The following is a 22,011-nucleotide window of genomic DNA, read 5'->3' as shown; positions in this document are numbered from 1 at the left end:
AAGAACTTACAAGGCTAGCCCAAGGCTGCTGTCCTGAGTCTCAATGAACACACTCCAGAGTCAAGCAAGTGGGCTGCGGTTTGTGGTGGGAGTGTCTATCTCTACTTCTGCAGCGGAGGAAGTCGCCGTGGGAGTTGAGCGCCGAGAAGTAACATGCGCTGGTTTCTATTAGGCCTTTGCTTAGGTGGAGAATACTAGTTTTTTCTTCTCCTAGTCTGGGCTGCGAGGGAGTCTGTCGATTACAAGATTACTAGTCTATGAAAAAGTTGCCGGTTCTTCCCCATATAGCACTGATGGAGACAAATCGAGAGAGTTTTAGTCAGTGTACAGGACCCGAGTACCCGATATTTAAAACCCCATAACTACTGTTGGGTTAACTTTAACAAAATTCTTTATGTTTGAGTAGCCATTCCCTGATAACTGTCGATTTTTACTTTGAAATATTTCTAGTACCATCCTAGTATTGTCGACGTATTACAGTTTAATAATGTTTATATAAGTAAACAGTGTTAAGTTCTCAGTATTGTTGCCATTAACAATACAATCTATGTACTTTAGGAACATCCACAGCATTGCACAATCAAAAAGGTTGGAAATCACTAGTCTCAAAGAATAGTGTACATTTATATGACTATTATATATTTATGGATGTGTCGTCATCAGGCGTTCATTTGAAGAGACTGAAATGGATATTAGAGTTGGTACATTTTTGTTAAATACTCATTGCATGAAAAGAGGAAAAATTAAAAATTTTACAATTCGATGTATAAAGAATATTTTGATTATTATGATTTAACTTGAAAGAAGTTTTATGATGTAATTGTTGTGCACGGTTGAAATACGAGGCACTAGGTAATCGATAATACAGACTAGTAAAGGTAAGGGATTTGTGTTATCTAACATTGATTAAAGACTTGTTATTGTTGTTATGTAATAGTAGAACGGCTTTAAATCGGCCATACATGTCTTACCAAAACCACTTTCTTATAAACTTTTTAACAATATTTCTGGCTTTTGTATTATATCAATGTACACCTATTTAAAGAATTTAAAGAATACTTTTTAAAGTCATTTTATGTCTCTTTTTGGATGTATATTTAAAATTTATTTTTATAAATATTATGTTGATAAGAATACAAGTTTTGTTATAGATTGTTAGTACTACTACAGAAGATGTCGATTATAAAGTCCGGAATATTTATTTCTTTTTGTCTTGAGCTTCGTTTCTTTTGGTTATCATTATAAGATCTAAATATATATATTTTAAGATCTAAATATATATATTATATATATATATTTAGATATTAAAATATATATTTATTTATCTATCTATCTGTATCAAAGGTACCCAGATTTTTTTAAAGATCATTTTTAAAATTTACTTGGTTGCTTTACTAGATTCCTAAAACTCATAAAAATGTGAAGATTTGGTCTGACCAGGGAAATTCGCGTTGCGGCGCAGTTGCAACCACGAATTAATAGCTTGGAAGCACACACACCACAAGACAATGCACGTCTGGACAAGCGTTACGGATGGTGTCGCCGCCTTGCAAAGTCTCGACACATTGTACTGAATATAGAATATCCAAGTTTTTACAAGTAACAACCGTTGCAAGCTAAAATACTAGAAGTTGACCCGACATTTTATTTCATCACTGTTGTGTGTAGATACATTTTCAGACTCCACGTTTACTAATTGTTAACCCCTAGTTTTTAATTATGATCAAGAAGACCTCCGTGGAGTCTCTCGTGGTCCTCAGGCGGTTCGCTTAGATCAATATAGGAAATAAGATTCTGTAATTTACAATTTCCGCATCATTTTTAATGTATTTGTCATGAAGAAACTGTGAATTGCCTACAAACCAAGACAACTTGTAAGTATTTTTGTAATTGGGAGTAAAAAGAAGCAAAGAAAAAGACGAAAATTTGTATTGAATTTATAAAATTTATTGAGCTCGTTATTGTAATGAATTGTAAACTGAAATCAATAACGTTTAAAGTTTTATTTTTTATATATTTGAACAATGGCTACGGTTACGAAGTTGACAATAATAACCTGGTATGATTTCTCAAACGCGCACTATATTTGCAATAAATTTAGGTTGCACCACAAGTCGAGTGCGTATTGAGTGCGATTAAACGGGAATTACAACATTAGAGGAATGTCGAGCATTGGTCCGTAATGCATGTCCACACAAATAAATGTAAGGTGGGATTGATATCTATTTCATTCAATCCACGCAAGACTTTGAATTAATTCCATAATTTTAACGGAGTTACGAAAATGCCTGATAAACTAGACAAAAATTAATAACCACTATTTCGAATGCATTTATACAATTAATGAAATGTCCACTATTCCTAAAAAATGAATAATGATTTAAACATTTATTAAATATTATAATATATTTATTATGGTATATAGGTGACGACTGAAAATGAGATGTTACGCAAGAATTGGTATTACAAAATATTAAGTGAATTTGTATTTAAAATAGTAAGCAGGGACTATTGTTTTTCATGTTTATTGTAGACTTTTTCATTTATTTATTTGTTTAAAAACTTTTTATACATTTTTGTAAAGCGGCGAACTTAACGCCTAAGGCATTCTTTACCCGTTAACTGTTGGGCGGTGCAGTGATAAATTAATAAGGGTAGATGAAAATAGTTAATAGCATAAAAAACGAAAAATAAAATAGAAAAATAAGAGAATCGCTTAAGAACAGCTTATTTAAATATACATAATATAATTATATATAAATATACTACAATGTACTGATTTAAATATCTACGTATGCTTCTTATATAAATAATAAAATCCAGCTATCATGATGATTCCGACAGCTTATCAAGCAACAGCTTTCGAATCATCGCTTTAAGCTTTTACTATCACGTAAAGTGTCTTGCTTGTGTCGTAGTATTTTTGTAAAGAAAAGCTTCTCGTCACATACATAGAAATCATCAATTTATAAAGATCATTCATAATTCATTAATTTTATTTTAAAATTACAATCAGTTAAATGTGATATACAGTTATTTACACAGTTAAAAAATTATAACCGAGTTATACTTTTACTGTTCAAAAATGAAACAATTTAACCGACTGCGTACAAAAGTGGACATTAATTCAATTATTTTTATCACTTTGCCCGTATTTCAACGTGTTCTGAATGCCTTGGTTACAGCAAAAAATGTTAAGCGATTTCCTCCGTCATCATTTGTGTCCCGTAATAGTATTTGATTGTAAAAAGTTGGCAGACATGTTTGTATCTGAGCATTACGTGCGATATTTCCACATAAACTGATTTATCTAGAACACTCTACGTGGCCAAGTTAATAAGTAATTTTATTAATTCGCTTGTCAACTACATATCGGTATCATTAGAAATGGACGTAAATTTCCGTACGGATTACTGAAATAGGCTAAACTTGTATTTTACTTTAATTGGATTTCAAACATTTTTTTAAGATATGTAGGTGATTTCTCTTAAAAAAAGAACAGCGTAAAGAGTCTAAAATTAATTTCTAATAGTTCTCTCATTTGCGGGTGTTATAAATTTTATAATTAGAGAATTTTCGATTTTTCATTTATTTTAAAACAAAATAATCAATTGTTTTTAATATCTTATTTTTACGTGAATTTCGAGTTAGTTTTGTTTTGTCTATACAATTAATTATAATTACTTAGTATTTTTTATTATTAAGTATGAATTATTAATGTAATTAAATTTAAAGTTTTCGATGGTAAATAAATAGGTAAAATAAACATAGTTTTATGATGGTAAAACGTTATAGTAGCAAGGAGCTACGGGTATATTAAGTTGCGTGACTGTGCGATAATATCATATTTCAAATAAAGTTTTCTTAAAATCAGTAAATTTGAATTTGCAATAATGGTTAGCATCGAGGGAGTTTTAAGCCTTGCAGTGGGCGTCTAACGACTGACATTTATAATGATGGTTGTCCACAGATAAGCATGCATTTATTATGCGTTATATACCAGACAAATTAAATATCACATATGTATCTATCATTAAAGGTTTTTCATTAATCCACTGTGATGATACTACTATAAAACTAAGAAAATAAATAGTTAAATATAACATGTAATAAATATTTTATTGACGTTGAATAGTTTTATTTTTTGTGACAGGTCAGTTTTGGGTACCCTAAAAGCAGTGGTTAAATTTTAGAACGTAACGTGTTCCTAGTTTATTCATTTGTAATGGAGGGGCCCTAAGTTTAAAAGCTTAGGGCTAGAGGTTTAGCGATGCTAGCTTAGTTTTGCGAGTGTGTGGCACTGTGCGTTTTGACTCGAGTCATGTGGGTGAGTTAGTTTTTTTGTTACAAATTTAATAGTTTTTAAATATAAATTTAATTTATATTGCAACTTTACTGTTTTGGTTAAAATATGGTTTCTTTAGAGTAGTTTAAATTTTAATTGAAGCTACATTTTTAGTTTCATTTTGAGTAGTAATAATAATTGATTAAGGTAACGTTAAGGGAGAAAGTTTCATATTTTGGGACTGTTAAATAAGTCGAAATGTACACAGTATTATATATTTGACTTAGAACTACTTGAAAATTACTTGAAGTAACATAAGAAGAAATATTGAACACCCTCAAATAACTTCGGTATGTGTTATCAGATACTTTGATGCAAATTAAAGTTACCGCATTAAACTAGATACCGGTAAAAATATTAGAGACTAGATTTACGTAATCCATTACAATATGAGGGCGTTTATACAAATATCACTTATATACACACATATTATATAAATGTTGCAATATATCTTAATCGACATTGTAAAGGTTGTCGAAAGACGGAGGATACAGGCCGCTTCCAACTGGTCGTATGAAGGTGAGAGGTGTGGGGATATGTCCAATAGTGGACATTCTACAATTAAATTGATGATGATGATGACAAATTTTGTTCACACTGTCTGCGCAAGTGTACAGTGTCAAAAATAGTAAGTGATTATTGCACCCAGTATGCAATAACTTTCACTGACGGGTCGATTCCTGACGATTATCGATATTTGTATAATATTACAATAAAAGGTACATAATTTACTGATTATTGGTTATCCCAATATTCAATAGCAGTATAAGTATGCCATAGGGGGTTACTATACACATTTTACCACTTCATTTATTTAGATCAATCGGATTCAAAATTTGCAAGTAATCCGCAAATATTAACATATTTACATCGAGTCAGGCTCTACTTTTGTGTAGTCTATTGTTTCTATCCATTTTTAATGCTGACAAGATTATATCGATATTTACAGATTTATATTTAAGTTTATACGAAAAAATATTCTAGATTCAAGAAATAAACATCATTTATCTGATATTTGGTCTTGTAGAAAAATTTAGTTCTCTTTACGTTTATTTTATGAAAACTGTAGTATTGTATTAGTCTTTTAAAGTTCTCAACCGTCTCTAAGAATGGATACAGGCTGTCTGTCGATCGGTCTATGACATATCTTTTATGATTTGGATCTAAGGTCGTGGCGATTTCCTCACGTCGTTTCCCTTCGATTGTTATGGTCAGTAGAAATATTATTTAACTCACGTAATATGTGTCGTCCGCTTGGAATCATATCAGCCATCTAAACTTATAGGCTTTAACTAGACTAGATGCGCTCACCTTTTCTGTCAATGAGATCTAATTTCTGTTTTCAAAAATTTTCGACTTGTCATAGGCGACATGTGGATTACCCTTTCGGATCCCCTAATGGAGTGTGAAATGCGTACTATGTTCTTCCACTATATTTCAGTATAAGATCACTTATTATCCGATCTAAATTATCAAAAAGAAAACAATTTCTGAATCCATCCTTGATACTAAATGTGGTACAAAAATAAAGATTTTGTGACATTTTAATGATAGATTTTTTAAATGATTCTTGTTGAACATCCCATACACTAGATTGTCTTTTCACTGGAGAGTAACTCATACCGATTTTAAACTGGTTCTAACATATCTGATATTTTATTTTGGTATATATTACATTTAATTTTTAATTTCTTAGTATACGGTTACATAAAAAATTACGTAATGTATCATTAATTGTGTGATTAGTTCTTGGTAGTACTCGGATGTATGGGCGGAGCGTTCGCTGCACCTGTGGACTATGGTGCATCGTATGCACATGCACCAATCGCACTGCAAGCAATTCACGCGCCAGTTGCTATAGCCGAGACCGTGGTGAGCTTTTGTTACACTATCAATATCACAATGAATGTGGGAATGTAAATAATTTACTTGTGAAATTAAAAAAAAACATGTCTTTATTAATACACGAATTTTTAACACAATCTCGTATTTTAAATATTTTTTTTCACTATATTTTGCAGTCTTACCCGAAATATGCTTTTACCTACGGCGTCAAGGACCCTCACACGGGTGACATTAAATCACAACAAGAGGAGCGAGATGGAGATGTAGTTAAAGGTATTAGAGCACTTAAAAGTAAAAAACGTATATTCTTGTTTCTTCAAATATTTTAAGTGACCAGGTAAATATAGTAGTATATGTTTACTTGTTGGTAAATGATAAACTTTAACTTTTATGAAACATGGCGAGGACTATTCTCGACATTTCTCTACGAGATCGAATCAGGAATGAGGAGAAGTAAGAGACATATTCATAGGCCAGTGGCACACGTCGACAAGTTGAAATGGCAGTCGGCAGGACAAAGCGCGCAGGACAGATAACCACTAGAGCCTGTAGGAGACCACGAATTGTCAAGCGCAGTGTTGGACGTTCATATCTTCAGGCAAATATTTTTAAGGGTGTCAGAAGACGTTGGATGCAGGCCGGTTCCAAACCGGTCTTATTGGAAATCTATGGGAGAGTCTAGCCGTGGACCTCTTACGGCTGAAACCATTATATCGACGACTTTTACTTCTTATAGGACTGGATTCGACATCGTGATTTAGGAGCTATTTATGGCTCTATAGGTACTATTTCGGGGCTTTCTCAAACAATACCTAAAGTAGATTGGACAAATATTTTTTTTTGAAATTTACCATAAAAGTGAAGTATAAACATCGTACAAGCCTTGTTTAAACAATAGTTATGAACACGGAGTCGCTTTTGATCAGGTGTTCATTATATTTTTCTATTTCCCAGCTATTGAACTATAATACAATTGTTTTTAATATAAATAAAACATTGCTTGCAATTCTTATTTGATATTACTTAGCATTGCTAAGGTAGTCTAAAGAGTTTCTTGCAAAAGAGGTATAATGTGCGGCATTTGATTTGGCACTTCGAACATAAGTGTGTCGGTTTTGTACAGTTTTATTTGTCTTTATCGAACATAAGCCCAATAGCTTAGTTTGTATAAATATTATTATTTGATAATGTGACGATAACTACGTATATGAAAATGATTTGTATTGTTTTAATCTAACAGGTAGTTACTCGCTTGTGGAACCGGACGGCACGACACGTACCGTAAACTACTCCGCAGACGACCACAATGGGTTCAATGCCATCGTTCACAAGAGCGGACATGCGGTGCATCCGGTATGGATATATTTAGACAAATCCTGACTCGGACTATTTTACAAACTTCTAATTTCTGTCTTTGGAGAAATAAACAGACTCAATGATATGTATTATTTGTCGATCAGGGATTAGCCTGTTCGACATATAAAACATTGTTGTGTAAATAAAACCGCATATGTGATTCAGAAGGAATGCCTATAAGAACTGGGACGGTTTTGAACGAACTTCTCAAATAATCTGTTGAGAATTAAGATAAGTATAAGATTAATATCTGATCGAAAGATTTGAATCTTTGGCTGATATTTTAGGAGTATAGTTGGTTCCCTGACTTCACTAAAATAATAACACTTGTATGAAGCAAACCGCTCGGCTGTTTTCTTATACACACACGCAGAAATAAAATCATAAAGGATTCCGACAGTCGTGGCGTATCAAATGGCACGCTGTTTGTTTGTCAACATGTTGAACTATTGCGGTAGCATTCTTCGAAGTGCCTCGTCCGTTGCGGCGGTATTCTTAAAGGCGAATCGCATGGCAAAAAAGACGGTCATTGAAAGGGAAATGACTTTGCTTGCAGCGTGCCGTCAATCGTGACGAGGGCTCTCAGTTTTGCAATATATGTGTAGCTTATTCTGTGACAGTTACAACATTACTGTAAAACAAATTTATATATATCATCAAATATTATGTTGAAAGATATCTTGATTAGATTATATTTTAAAATACCTGGAATGAACACAAGAGCATTTTTGATAATTTTTTTATTAGGTAAATGCACTGTTGGGACTTAAGTTACTCAGTAAGAGGCTACGATAGTAGACTGGTTCATTAAACTATAAAGGATTGCAACAGTGCAGAGAATCCTTCAAGATAAAAGAAAGCTTTTAATCGTTATTGGTGTTTAAATATTCATCACAGGATTCTTGTGAAAAAAATAAAGTAAAGCAAGTCTTAAAAAGAAGTTTATGTCATATGCTAACATAGTTTAAATCTTTGAGTACGTACAATTCGGTGCATTTGATATCAAAAATTTACTTACATCGAATACAAAGAATTTAAACATTAACATTAATCTTTTATATGGTTATTACAGTATTGCTTTTTTAGTTTCCGGTCGACTTGCTAGTGACATTACTCAGGCTCGATTTCTCAGCGATTTCACGGGTCGGCCCGTTTGCGAAACACATAGTGTGTAAACTTAAAAGGAAACAACCACGCCGCGAGTGTTGGTTAACAATGTTTTACTGATTTTTTTTAAAATAACAAAAATTATATGTACACCAAAATAAAGTTTACGCATGTATACTTACAAAGAAATCGGTGCTAACAAATTTTCTAATCACACTAAATAATATTAATTTAGCAAAAAAATATGTTAATTGTTAAATATTTTGCGGCTAGATCTCATGATGCACGACTTGTCTGAAATAGAAAAAAAACTGTAAGCAAAATCGTCATAATCAAGCGAATTTAGAGCTTTTTTTTCGCTCTAGTTCTGAAGTGATATAACAAGAAATCCATACTACTTTCTTCACGTCATTAATGTTTTCGTCTGTGGTTGAAAAATTCAGGCGTCTGGCACATTCTTCTTCATTTTTGAGTACAATTTTTAACATCGTCCAGGATCGGTTTCCGATAAAACACAATAGCCGAAACTTTAATCATAAGTAAAGACTACAAAAAAACCAAAAATTTAATAAACGTAACCAGAGTAATTCAAAACTCGCGATATTTTATTTATGGATCAAATTTTGTACAAGCGTTTTAAAAAAGCTACGTAAACAGAGAATTAAGCGCGAGAATAAGGCGCTCATATTTAGAAGGTAGTTAAAACAACCTCTAACCTACGCAATAGTCAAATGTAAATATGAAAGTCTATCTCGAGATATAGTAATAAAATACGTATTTGGTATTCAAATTAGCGTAGTGAGAGATTTATTATATTCGTCATTGCTGATTGAGCTGCGAATTATACAGTTCCATTAAGTAAACATATTTGGAAAAAAAATTACCACAGTAACGTATTTTTAATTAAAGTAATTGAAAGCTAGATTAGCTTTACTGTTTTTTCTATTTTGCTCGAAGAAGTAACGATAAAAAATCTTTAAAATTAGTAATTATATATTAAGCTAAGTAGATTTACAAAACTTTATCACTTCTGCGTTTTATATATAACTGGTAGCAGATGTAGTCCTATTAGTTATGCTATCATTTCATCAGATCAAAATATTTTATTTTGTCGCATACAGCTTATTTCATAAATTGTACATTATTTAATTTCCAGCACAATTTTTTACGTGCATATCGAAATTAATTACATTTTTTATAAATGAAATTGATTTGTAGGCTGGATTTGTCGATTGCCATTACCTTCATAGCTGTAGAGTTTATATTAAAGATTCTTTTGATTAAGCTTTGTTCTAAAATAAGTTCACTCGAATTATTTATAAGTATATTACCATTCAAGAGATTACATACATACAGATAGTTTATTATTACTTTTTAATTGTTTTTTTAATTTATACTTGTTGCAGTAACAATAATTAATCAACATTGCAACGTCTTAACATGCGCAACCATACTGAATCATTTGGAATTATACTTGAACTAAATCATGATTAATTATCAGACTCAATGAAGTAAAAAAAAATTCAGAAAGTGGAATTTCTTCGACGTAATCATGTTGTAATATATACATTTAGAAAGTAAATGGCTGTAACAAAATATTAGATATTCATATAGAAAATTGTACGTGGCAATGTTTTACTTTGTTTTACGTTATTTACAGGTTGAGACAACTTATTATACGTAGTTTAGTAATCTGTTTATTTTGCAGCAAGTTGCCATCGCACCTGTGGCTCACTACGCCGCCGCTCCTGCTATTTCTTATTCCCCGTATTCGTTCCACTAAGCTTGTTACTTTAAAAACATATCTCCTTTTATTTTCAAGCTTTTTTGATTTTTATAGTTTTAAGTGTTAGTGTCGACGACTGTAAACATCGTTACTAAGGCTTTTTAAAACTATGTAACATTTCAAGTCTTTTTGATTTTCAATTTTGTATTTTAGTTTGGTTTCGTCATGTTTAAAAATATATTTCGATAAATTAAAACTTTACGAGAAAAGTTGCTTAAACTATAACGTTGTTTAATTATAATGCAAATGCTTCCTATAACATAGTTTGTTAATATACCTATAAAATTTAAAGTATATATTCCACGTATTCCATGTACAGCTAAAAATTTAAAGCATCTCAAGTACAATCTGATGTCTATATTATGTCATCATTTAGTTTGTAAGAAATTGGTATTGTCAAATAAATTTAAAGTATAAACATGGATATTGAATGTTAAATAAATTATAAAATATTTTAATTTGTGATTTATTTTAAAAGATTCTTTTCCCGTTATTTTTAAATAAATTTAAATATTAATACACTTGCATGATTCTTATTGCAAATGATACAGAACCAATAAAATAAAAGTTGTTTTTAAATTTTCTATAATTGGTTTAAAGTATTTTAAAACGATTGGATTACTGATGAGTTTGCGGGGTGATCTTAATGTACGCATACTTACCTAATTATGTATGTCTGTCACTGGCGTAATGCTTTTTAAAACTGGATATCAATTGCGACTTTTCTACATTTTTAGTGTTTGTCTTATTACTAGGTAAAAAGAGTAAGTTTTGATAAAAGTAATAACGAAACTAGTTATTTTCTATGATCACCACGGCGCTATATCTTTGATATTAAATGTGATAAACAGAATGTAAACTTACGTGCGTGGTTATGTTTTTAAATGTATCAATATATTTACGTAAGCTTGCTTAGTATTAAAAACAATTGTAACTGAAACTCTGCCACCCACGCAGCGTAATAGATACCAAAATCTCGCAAGCATCATTATTTCTATATTCCACAAGATATTTAAGGAAATTTTAAGATTATTAATTCATCCTTAACAGGATATCATTAGTTTGTTGAAATGAAGATATATTGGTTGACATCGTAGTAAAAATATAAAAACAGTCGAGGGTGTAAGTTCATTGCCCGTTTGATTTATAATCTGAGATTAATTTATAACTTGTTGAAGTTAAATCGCTATTAATGCCATATGCAAAACTGAGAACAGGTTTTAACTAATGAGTTTGTAACAAGGCTGAATCATTTAATTCCTCCGTGGTTTGCTTGAAAATTTTCTCTTTAACGTGACAGTGGTTCTTAACCTATACACTTTTAGGGTTCGCATTGAAATAAAACTTTAAAGACAATATTATAAAAAAATAGAATTCTTGGTTTTCGGCGATGTTTTAAGCCCATATCGCATGCTCAGGCTGAAAGTACAAAACAAATATGCAATTGCAATTTACAAGAGTCGAAAAATTTAATTATGTAACAACTTAAGTAAAATTACTCGTACAACCCATGGCCATTGAGACTGAAAGTTTCTCATGTGGAAATCACGAGTCAGTAGACACGGCGAGGGTACGCTCCTCGCAAGGTGGACAGACGACACAGCAAGAAGTCGCTGGATGCGAGCAGCGCAGGACCGGTCATCGTGACGATTTTTCGGAGGTCTCTAAATATGTTCGTTTAAATACAACTAAATTAAAAATTATAACTGGCAGGCTCGTTTTCTCTCCTACATTAAATTAAACTAGTGGTGTTGAGTTTGGATAAAGTCAAATGAAGTTTTATACTATTATTAGAAAGATTCATGTGAAAAGTTCCGTTTTAAAATTGTAGGAATACAAAATGATGTTTTCTAATCATTAGGAACTTATGTCGTATCGCATATATTAATATTTGAATACTAACGGGGCTTTCCCTGAATTATTAGTGATGCCAATTTCATGAAAACTTTCTTTATTGAGGAATCCCCATAAGCAATTCTCGACGCATGATTCGAGTTAGTCGGAATGCTTTTTCAGACGAATAATCAAATCTTATTACAACTATTAAGTACTACCTTCTAGAGATAATATAGCCTCCATTGTCTCTCGAAGGTAATAAAAAATCTTTATCGATTCTCCCTACATAGATGTACAAGGGAAAAATAGTTTATGAAAGATGTTGGAAAAGATCATGGTATATTTTTTTCAGTGATTATGACACTAAAAATATTTATATAAAAAAAATTTGGTTAGCCTAATTTAATTAATATTATTAGTGCGGATCATTACTTAAGAATCCCTGCTGCAAAATAACGAGTTCCGCAAATGTAGTCGACGAGAATTACTGTTTACTTGCTTAATTTCAGCTTTATCTTATCTCGTCAGCCGATCATAGATGGAGAAGATTTACTAAAAAGGCGTGGCATCTAGGTGTGGTATATATGTTACGTGTCATTAGCATTCCTTTTAAAACTTGAGTACCACGTTTAAATCACAAATGAGATTATAATAATTACATTTTACGTTCTGAAATTCTCATTAATATGAATTTCCTTAATGTAGCTGTTTTATTAAAGTAATTTTGTCTAAAGAATATTGATTAAATATAATTATTTTTTTTGTTTTAATTAACCAGGTTGTTGATCTTGGTAAAATGTGACCAGTTATTAATTATGTACTTTCTACTTAGAATAGTAGGCCTCGACAGAAACCTCAGGAAATTGTTTAGATTAGTTGCCGCTTACTCGAAGCAAGCTAACATAGTATCGTCAACAACTGAATTGGTTTAAAAATGGCAACACCAAGTGACGCGAAATTTTGTTTTTCAATGATAAGTATATCTGCATATAAAGTACAGTAAGCCACCATCTATCAAGTAAACTGGTTCCATGCCTTAAATGTTTACTTATCTATATAATAAAATTTATAGAAAACATGGCATTGTAGTCATTCACAATTTTGAAATAGATAAATATCTTATACTAGAGGATAAACTAAACATACATACCTAATAAAGAATTCGAAATAAAAACATTAAAAAATTAAACCTTTAAATATTACAAATACGTAAATAAGACCGGAACATAATACAAATCGTAATTTCCAGTACTGAAATTTAAAAGCCTTCAAATATGGGTACATGGAGTATCAAATTTTTATTGTTTTTAAAAATATCTTTCGGGTGACCCATTATTTAACAGAAGTCATTTGTTTTATTTATTTGAAACAAATTTCGTATTGTATTTAAATTTGTTGTAGAGGTGAGGTTGTTGTTTCAACCCACGTTATTATTTATTTTAATAGCAGAGACGTACATAAGTTTGCGGTAACATTTAAAAGTTTCTCGTCATTTCCCTTATTTAACAAAAACAAAACTCTATTAACTGAGACGTGGGCAATCAGCGAAGGTATAAACATTATTAAAGTTATCAAGTCAAGCCAAATTCATTTTTACGACAGCGTGCTTTTCAAAAAATTAAAAATTGTTGTTTTACTTGGGATATGTACGACTTAAATGATGAATAAACAATATTACAAATGTTTATTATAACATATATAGAATTTAAAATCGACCATTAAAAGATATTAATTTTGTCTCTATGTTTGTATAAAACGCAACACTAAGTATTTTTGTCTATTCCAACCTTTATTGATCTAAATTAAAACGAAGGTTGTGATAATATTTAAATTTTAGTAAAAAATACAGTTATTAGAAGACAATAATATAATAATTAGTTGTATAATTAAAATCATACAAATGCTTTTTTATTCTCAAAACATATCGTGTGAATGATGATACTAATATTCTATGAATATATTTAGGAAAAATATACTTGTTTTAAATAAAACTCAATGTTTAAATAAATTGTATCAGTACCTATCAGTAATTACGTGTGTGACAGGAACTGCACTACATTAACTCGGTTAATGCATTTTAAATTTGTCCAGGAAATTTGAAAATAAATGTAACTTGTGTGTTCTCTAGTCACCGTTAAACATCCGACAACACCTTTCGTCGCCTCGTAACTCCTTATCCTGCCGTATGACATCACTGTAAAACGGATACGGGCGAAATTGCCTTCACCCACAAAGTTTACGTGGTTCATACACTGCTGTTGTTTTTTTTGCAAACTAAAACCATTAAAAGGAGGTGACTATAAAGAGTATCACACATGCGGGCGCCATTCGTTTAGCCGAGTGGACTCTTCCGTGGTCACCTATACAACTAGATACAATAGAAAATATTTAATAATAATCTGATGAGTCATTTGTGAAAACTTTCATCCCAAAACATGGATTTGCTTTTAAAGGTAAGACTTTCCATAATTAGCTACTTCAATTATAAAGCTTGCATGTTTCATTCGCAGTTGGATACAACTATAATATTTACTGTTGATCAAGTTATAAAAAGTTGTTAATTAATTTAATAGCGAAAATAAAAATAATGAGGTTAATTTTGTGGTTAAATAGAAGATTTTTATATGTTACGTATACCAAAAAAAGATGACTTTGAATATGTTAATGACGATTTTCTATATTCGCTTTACTGTTATAATAGTTAAAACAAATAATAAAAAGATTTTCTTTAAGAACAATTTCCTAGCATATAATGTTATAGACCGCAGGTTTAACTGTATTAAGTAAATACATAAAAGTATATGTATTTAGTTAATATAGTTAAAATTTTAAAAATTACGACCCAAATTTTTGTTACATACGATTTTATTTTATTACACTTAATTTAGCTTGCCATAGATGTTTTAATCATAAGAGGATATACCGTTGGAATTTTATGTTATTTCTTTATCAGCGCTGAACAAGCAGCGTTAACTACAGCACGTCCAGCATAGGATTACCCGGGCAGAAGACAAATTTGATTAATTTCTCAAACTGACGCTAATAAAGAAAATAGTAAGCTGTAGTTCATATAATACACGACGCAATTTATGAAGCTACGGGTTCTACTTTTGTTACTATAAACAAATGACATTAAACTGTAGTTCGGGTTATTTTAATTAGCGTACTTGGTACTATTTTATTAAAATATTTGTCTTCCTAACATTTTTTATTACTAAAAGGGGGCAACGTAGAGTCCATTTGCTGTCAATTAATATATGACACACCGTATCCGAAACTCACTGGTTTTAGAAATACTAAATAGTTATGTTAATATAGGAAGAAAAGGCATTTTAAAAATTCTGATTAATAAATATTAAAGTTAATTATTGTTTATTTTCTGTCCTTGCAGACTATTAGATATTTCAATAAAAAAATTCAGAGTGAAAATAGGTGTATAAGCTTTTTGCTGGGATATATAAAACTGTTTATAAACGTTAAATCCATGTATATGAAAGAGACCTCGATTTTCTTTGGTCACGCCATAAGCTGAGAATGACTTTACTGATAAGGTTGTTAATACTTTGTAGAAGAATATTATACAAAATAAATTTTCCAGTGCAGCTTGCATTTGCAATGTCGATAAATATATCACAAGAACAATCGATATATATATTTTTTAAATTAATGCTTTTCTCATGATTAATTGTATGTCACCTGTTCCCTTGTTGGAAAAGCATCAATATTATTTATTTACTCTAGAAAATGTAATACATAAGGCTGTAGATCACAAATCATTACAACCAGCACCATTTTTTTTGGATAACTTTTTTTATAAAATTTCGTATTGGTTATTCGTAGCTAAGATGCTGATATGTTCCGGTGAACATCTATCGGGATAGCTAGTACATAATATATGTATTTAGGATTACGTGTTTTGACATTTGGTGGTTTTGATGATTTAGTGGTTATTTGTTTAACCTACTTATTTTAATACATAAATTACTAAATATATAAAATAACTTAAAATTATGATACACTTTTTAACTCATCTGTTTAGATTTTAATTGTAACGAGCGTAATGTTTTGCGACACGGGAGTTCATTCAGCGCCAAGGGTTAAAAGACTAAGTTTAGCTGAAACGATGCCAAGTGATTATTACTACAACCCAGGTAATTTTTATATTTTAAATTTAATATCCTGATTAGCCTAACATGCAAGGTTTTTAATGTTGATGAAAAATGTTAACGAACGTTATATCTAAAGATAAATGTAAATGCCATAACTTAAAAAATCTATTACTCTGGTTTTTTATCACCAATTAAAAAATTCAGGGGTAAATCGAGGCAACAAAGTACTCGTGCCAAAATAAAAATAAGTCTCTTTACAACTTTAAGAAATATTACTTTCTTCTTCTTCTTCGGTTAATTTCTAATGACATTGGCAGTTATATGTTACAGTTACCATAAAGTACAAACAATTACTTTTAATTTTTAACAGTTGACGGAGGAGAATAGATACGTTTTAAATGTAATCTTATGTTCAATTTGGGGTCAGTATTTCAGTTAAAGTCGTCGAAAAACGCTGGATGCAAGCCGCTTCCTACAGGTTTTATTGGAATTTTGTGGGGTGGCCTACGTTCAGAAGTGGACTTATTTTGGCTAGAATGATGACGACGATGATGATAAAAAGGATTTGGAATTGACAAAAAATGACTTTTCTTGGTTTTAAGAGAAACGCACAAGTTATTTTTGTCCTTATTCGAATCGTATATAAGTCTGAAAAGGGTCAAATTTGTAATAAAGTGCGTTTTAACGATTAAAGAATTAAATGCACTTTGCTGCAACTGCAAAACAACTTGCTGCAACTGCAAAAAGTTTGAAGATAGTGTAATAAGAAATAAATATTTTCTGGATTTTAGTTTCTATAATTTAAACTCTTACTTAATTAATTAATTTCTAGGTTTTCCGGGCATTTATACATTTAGTTATGACGTCTCCGATTTCGACACTGGTAACGTACAGTTCCGCAGTGAAGAGCGGTATCCCAATGGAACTGTTGTGGGAAGTTATGGTTACCTTGATCCGTTCGGACGCACACGCCGATATCAATATATTGCTGATGAGAAAGGATACAGGTAAAGTTATTGGTAACTTTTTATTAATTAAAAAAAATTGGTCAGAAATAACTTCTTTCGGCAAAAGATATTTTCAAAGATTTAAATTATAAATAGAAGACATCTCTAAATAAACCACAAATATAATATGTAAATCATAGATAATTACGATTTTTTTCAGAGTCGTAAATACTTCAGACTTTGTTGATAAAACTCAAATAATCAGCAACCAAAAAGCCAGTACAGAACCAACTGTCTCCTGGACGCGGCCAAGCAAACAGAAAAAAAAGAAAATACATGAAGCGAGAGTAAACGTTTCTACTGATCTTACAAAGAAAACTAAATACGATGTATTAAACTCACCAAGTTATTATGCAATCGATTAAAAAATATTGTACAACATTTTTATAATAAGCGTTTTTTAATTTGTATGCAATTACATGTCATGTACATTTGAAGTTTTTCTATAAAAAATAAAACCAAAATATAAATGTCATGAAGACGTAAAATTTTAACGTCGGAATGTGTATGAATAAATATGTTGTTCGACAGCAGAAAAGTATTTTTGAAATTTCTATTATTTGTAGTAGCGTTTCTACTTTTACAAGTGCAATGTAAGTTTTGTTTATACTTTTTGAATGAATGTTGACATAAAGTATTTATTATATGATTAATAACAGGTTGCCCGACGGGGAGTGAGAACGTTATGTTTAGTAAACTAGATCCTAGAACTGAGAACCGTTTTTCTAACGGAACTGTTATCGGCAATTACAAATATGTCGATAAGGAGGGAAATCCGGTGCTTGTTAAATATTATGCAGACGATGCTGGTTACGGGTCAGTAGAATTTAAATATGTATTTTATCCAATCTTAAATACTACGATTTATTCATTATTTATGTTTTACGTTTCACTTTCGTACTGAACTCCATATTTGTAATTCCTTGCTTTGAAAGAAATCTTTGATCGTCAAATATAATCTTTTATTTCATTGTCCTTTTCACAAATCTGACTACGTTCAATTTTCTTTTCTTCCCCAAAGCTTTGTACTTTGGAATAAACTTTCTTTCGAAATTAGAGTCAGTAAACCGTTATATGTTTAAAAAGGCGGAGGAATCGACGTAATTTCAATATAAATATGTATTACGTAGTAAATGTGCAAGTTACTCATGTATTATATCCTCCTTTTTTAAGTATCTTATACGATATTTATCATATATATGAGGTATATAGCATTGTATTTATTTTGTATTATTTCTTTATCATATTTTTACACTTGCCTACTTGTTACCTCTTCAGCATCTTAATTTGCTAGGACGAGAATAATTAAGCATTAAATCCGCCAACGCATAAAGAGTAAAAAAGAGTGCAAACAAATTTATTTTAATAAATCACTTCTCTGAAGCGCCTGTGAAAATAATACAGCACGAGTTGAGTTTGCAGATTATTGCTCGGTATTAAACTGTAGAATAAAATATTTTACACATTAAAATTTAAGGTTTTTAAATGAATTTGAAATAACTTTTTGGCATCGTGATAGTTGACTCTAATTTTAAGGTTTAAGTATGTTATTAATTTACATAAATATTACGCCTATAATATTATAGGCGTAATATTTATGTAAATTATGGTTTCTTTATATAAACGGTGAATTAATTGTAAGAATACCAGTACAAGAGGACGAAACGATTTTTAAGACGACATAAAACTCGTATAAGTAATTTACCTCCTGTAGTATAAAATATTAAAATCTTTGTAGTGTCGAATTGAAGAGTATGAAGGTTTTAGATGGAACTAACGAACCAGCTATATCACATTCAGATAAACCACAAAAGGTTGATAATTTATATCCATCATTGATTTCTTCCGATTTTTTAACTGACTATCAGAATACAATTAGCTCTCCAATAAATTCAACCAGAAATAAGCTTCGTCAGATTAGTGACTTAAACAAAGCCGTGAATAAAGGAAGTTATTCCAAATCAAGTCACAAAACATCTCCAGATTATGAAATCTATTTACAAAATGAAATCGTAGCGCCAAAGTGTGGAAAGGGTAAAGTGCGCATATATGTTGACAAAGGAAAACGGAAAATTCGTGAAGTATTAAATGACGTCGCTACATTTAAGTATTTCGATCAATTTGATTAATATACTTTCAACAATAATTTTAAATAAAAATTAATAAATTTAAAATTGTTTTATTTTGTTATGTTCAGATATACGTGAATCTGTTGTTTATCATCCAGGAGTTTTTCTATAGCATGCCGTCTTAATGTTAGATATTCTGAACTTTTATACACGCTTACGGGATCATGATTTTCATATTGAATATGCAAACCTTCGCCAAAATATGTGTAGCCTAAAATGTTATCCTTTTTAACTGTTATCTGTAAATGTATGATAAAGTGTAAATATATTATACAAAGAATCCAAGCATTAGTTTCTGATAAACATTAAAGTGATTGACGATATCGTCATGGTCGCGGAAGTCCCCGGATGCGGGTAGCGCAAGATCTAGCGTTGTGTCGGTATTTGCGGGAACCCCATATATACCTTGCAGTGGGCGTCTATCGGCTGACATAATGATGAAACATGAATAATATTTTTGTTTTCTTTTTGCGACATTTAATCTACAACGAAAAACAATATTTTAACGTAATATTATGTAGCAGAAATATCAAAACAACTTCATCTATAATAAAAAAATGTAAGCCAATTATGTATAACATGTAGATACGAACAAATAAATATTAATTTTTAAAGCTTTGGTAAGATTATGCAGTTTATTTCTAAAAGTCAGAAAAGATAAATTATTTATTTAAAACTACTGATGTCTTAAATAAGTGAAAAAAAAACCAACACTGTAATGGGCTTATACAAATAACTTAAACTTTGCGTATAATTATAAAAATTGAATTGAATGTTAAGGAAGTTAAAAAATATATTGGCTTCACTCTAGTTGGCATGCATATCATACGTCGCTATTGGAAGCGATAGATGCATCTAAATGGGAGCGATGAGAAAAATATAATTCTAACCTGTACGCGTTGCACGTTTCTCTTATATAATTCTAAACTACAATGTCCGATTTCAGTTTAGCTATTTTATTGTATTATTTTTTTATTTATCTAATGAAATTTGATTATTGTTAGTTTATAAAACATTGAGGTGTTTGTATACGGAATCATAAGCGAAACTAGAAAAGATATTTTATAATCCTGGCGTGATGAATTTTTGCATTTTTTTTGAAGATAAGAATAAAGTATTTTATATTCAGATTTTAGGCGAGTCATTAAAATGTATTTATTACCTTAGTATAGCGATTAATATGATCAACTTAATAAAAAAGACTAAAACTGCTTACACTGTATATTTGTTTAACGTCATTGAGCTTACAAATCCATAATATTATATCATCCTGGTGTTCTTTTAATTTCTGAAATTAATACGATTTTTAAATCATTTCATTGCAAGAGAAATAAAAACAAGTCTAAAATCATACATTCTTACGACAGCGTTCGTCTTTGTATTTGGATTGAGGTAGAAACGGAGAATCTAACTGATTTCGGAATTTTTTTTCGTCACTGTGTTTCCTGTGCGAGTTTCTAATTTTAGCGGCCATTAGAAGAAACGGAGAAAAAACTCTAAAATTATAATAGATATTTACTCATAATTATTGATTTATTTACACTTGTACACCGAAATAGCAATTAAAATACATACATAGAAGGATATCTAACACAAAAATATTGATAATAATTACAAGTTAGGCAATTTATGCCTATCTGACTACATTTCGATGCAGATTAGAAACACGAAGGAAAAAGCGGTTTAGGGGGTATGTAATAAAAATAATACACTACATATTTTAAGTATATATATACATATATATACCTTATTATACACATATATTACTTATACAATATATACATTTTAAATGAAATTGCTATTATTTAAATACGAATAAAGAATAAATACTACCATCTTTTTAAAATCTGACAGCCACTTATCGCGTTTTGTTGCTAAACATTATTAACTAGACATATTAAAATAATTTTTCTTCATAAAGTACTCACCCCACTGGGTATATAATAGCAATACATCGCGTGTCAGACGATAAATTCGACAGTTTTAAATAAATCTTTAGTGTTTTTCGAATATCAATCGGCAATGTTGGTATTTTTGAGTGATCGAATGCAAAATGTTTCTGAATTGAATCCAATGCAACAGTTTTTTGGCAGTTGTCCACTGGACAGATTATTGGCCTGAAAGGAAAGTTTCTTGAAATATATTTATTCTTGTTGACACATGTTTAATGAAATAGTTAAGTAAAATACATTAAGCTTTATACTAAATATAGAACAAATAAAATAAATTCATGAGGGAACATTAAGCCTTTTACTTAAATAGACACGTTTCAGAAATTTTTCTTCCTGTAGTGTAACTAATTTTGTTTATTATACTCGACTTTTGTGCCATGATAAATCCTTGAGGTTAATGTGCCACTACCCATATGAGAATATCCGTAGGCGATTGAAAATAACCGATATAGTCTAGCAGAATGCGAAGTTGAAGTGGTACTAAGCAGGCCACATAGGGCGCAGAATTGATGGCCGCTTGGGTCATAGGCTTTTGGAAT

General features: G+C 30.6%; 3 protein-coding genes across 3 annotated transcripts; all 3 read left to right on the top strand.

Annotated features, from left to right (window-relative positions):
• The first annotated feature begins 6,112 nt into the window (after positions 1-6,112).
• LOC137931207 (cuticle protein 8-like) lies at positions 6,113-10,436 on the top strand. The gene is made up of 4 exons (XM_068774616.1): positions 6,113-6,217; positions 6,367-6,463; positions 7,431-7,543; positions 10,362-10,436. Exons 1-4 carry the CDS (start codon positions 6,113-6,115, stop codon positions 10,434-10,436), a joined length of 390 nt encoding a protein of 129 aa, XP_068630717.1.
• A 4,087-nt stretch (positions 10,437-14,523) lies between these two features.
• Positions 14,524-17,756, top strand: LOC137931206 (cuticle protein 16.8-like). The gene is made up of 4 exons (XM_068774615.1): positions 14,524-14,728; positions 16,315-16,426; positions 17,217-17,391; positions 17,552-17,756. The coding sequence occupies exons 1-4, from the start codon at positions 14,711-14,713 to the stop codon at positions 17,754-17,756; spliced, it is 510 nt and encodes a 169-aa protein (XP_068630716.1). The 5' UTR covers positions 14,524-14,710.
• Positions 17,757-17,908: 152 nt separating this feature from the next.
• LOC137931204 (uncharacterized) lies at positions 17,909-19,520 on the top strand. The gene is made up of 3 exons (XM_068774613.1): positions 17,909-17,984; positions 18,051-18,288; positions 19,130-19,520. Exons 1-3 carry the CDS (start codon positions 17,909-17,911, stop codon positions 19,518-19,520), a joined length of 705 nt encoding a protein of 234 aa, XP_068630714.1.
• The last annotated feature ends 2,491 nt before the right edge of the window (positions 19,521-22,011 follow it).

Source organism: Battus philenor, unplaced genomic scaffold, assembly GCF_028537555.1.
Source record: "Battus philenor isolate CCGP_79_NKW_IND1 unplaced genomic scaffold, ilBatPhil1.0.hap1 SCAF_7, whole genome shotgun sequence".
Taxonomy (NCBI): domain Eukaryota; kingdom Metazoa; phylum Arthropoda; class Insecta; order Lepidoptera; family Papilionidae; genus Battus; species Battus philenor.
This window is presented reverse-complemented; position numbering and strand designations above follow the sequence as displayed.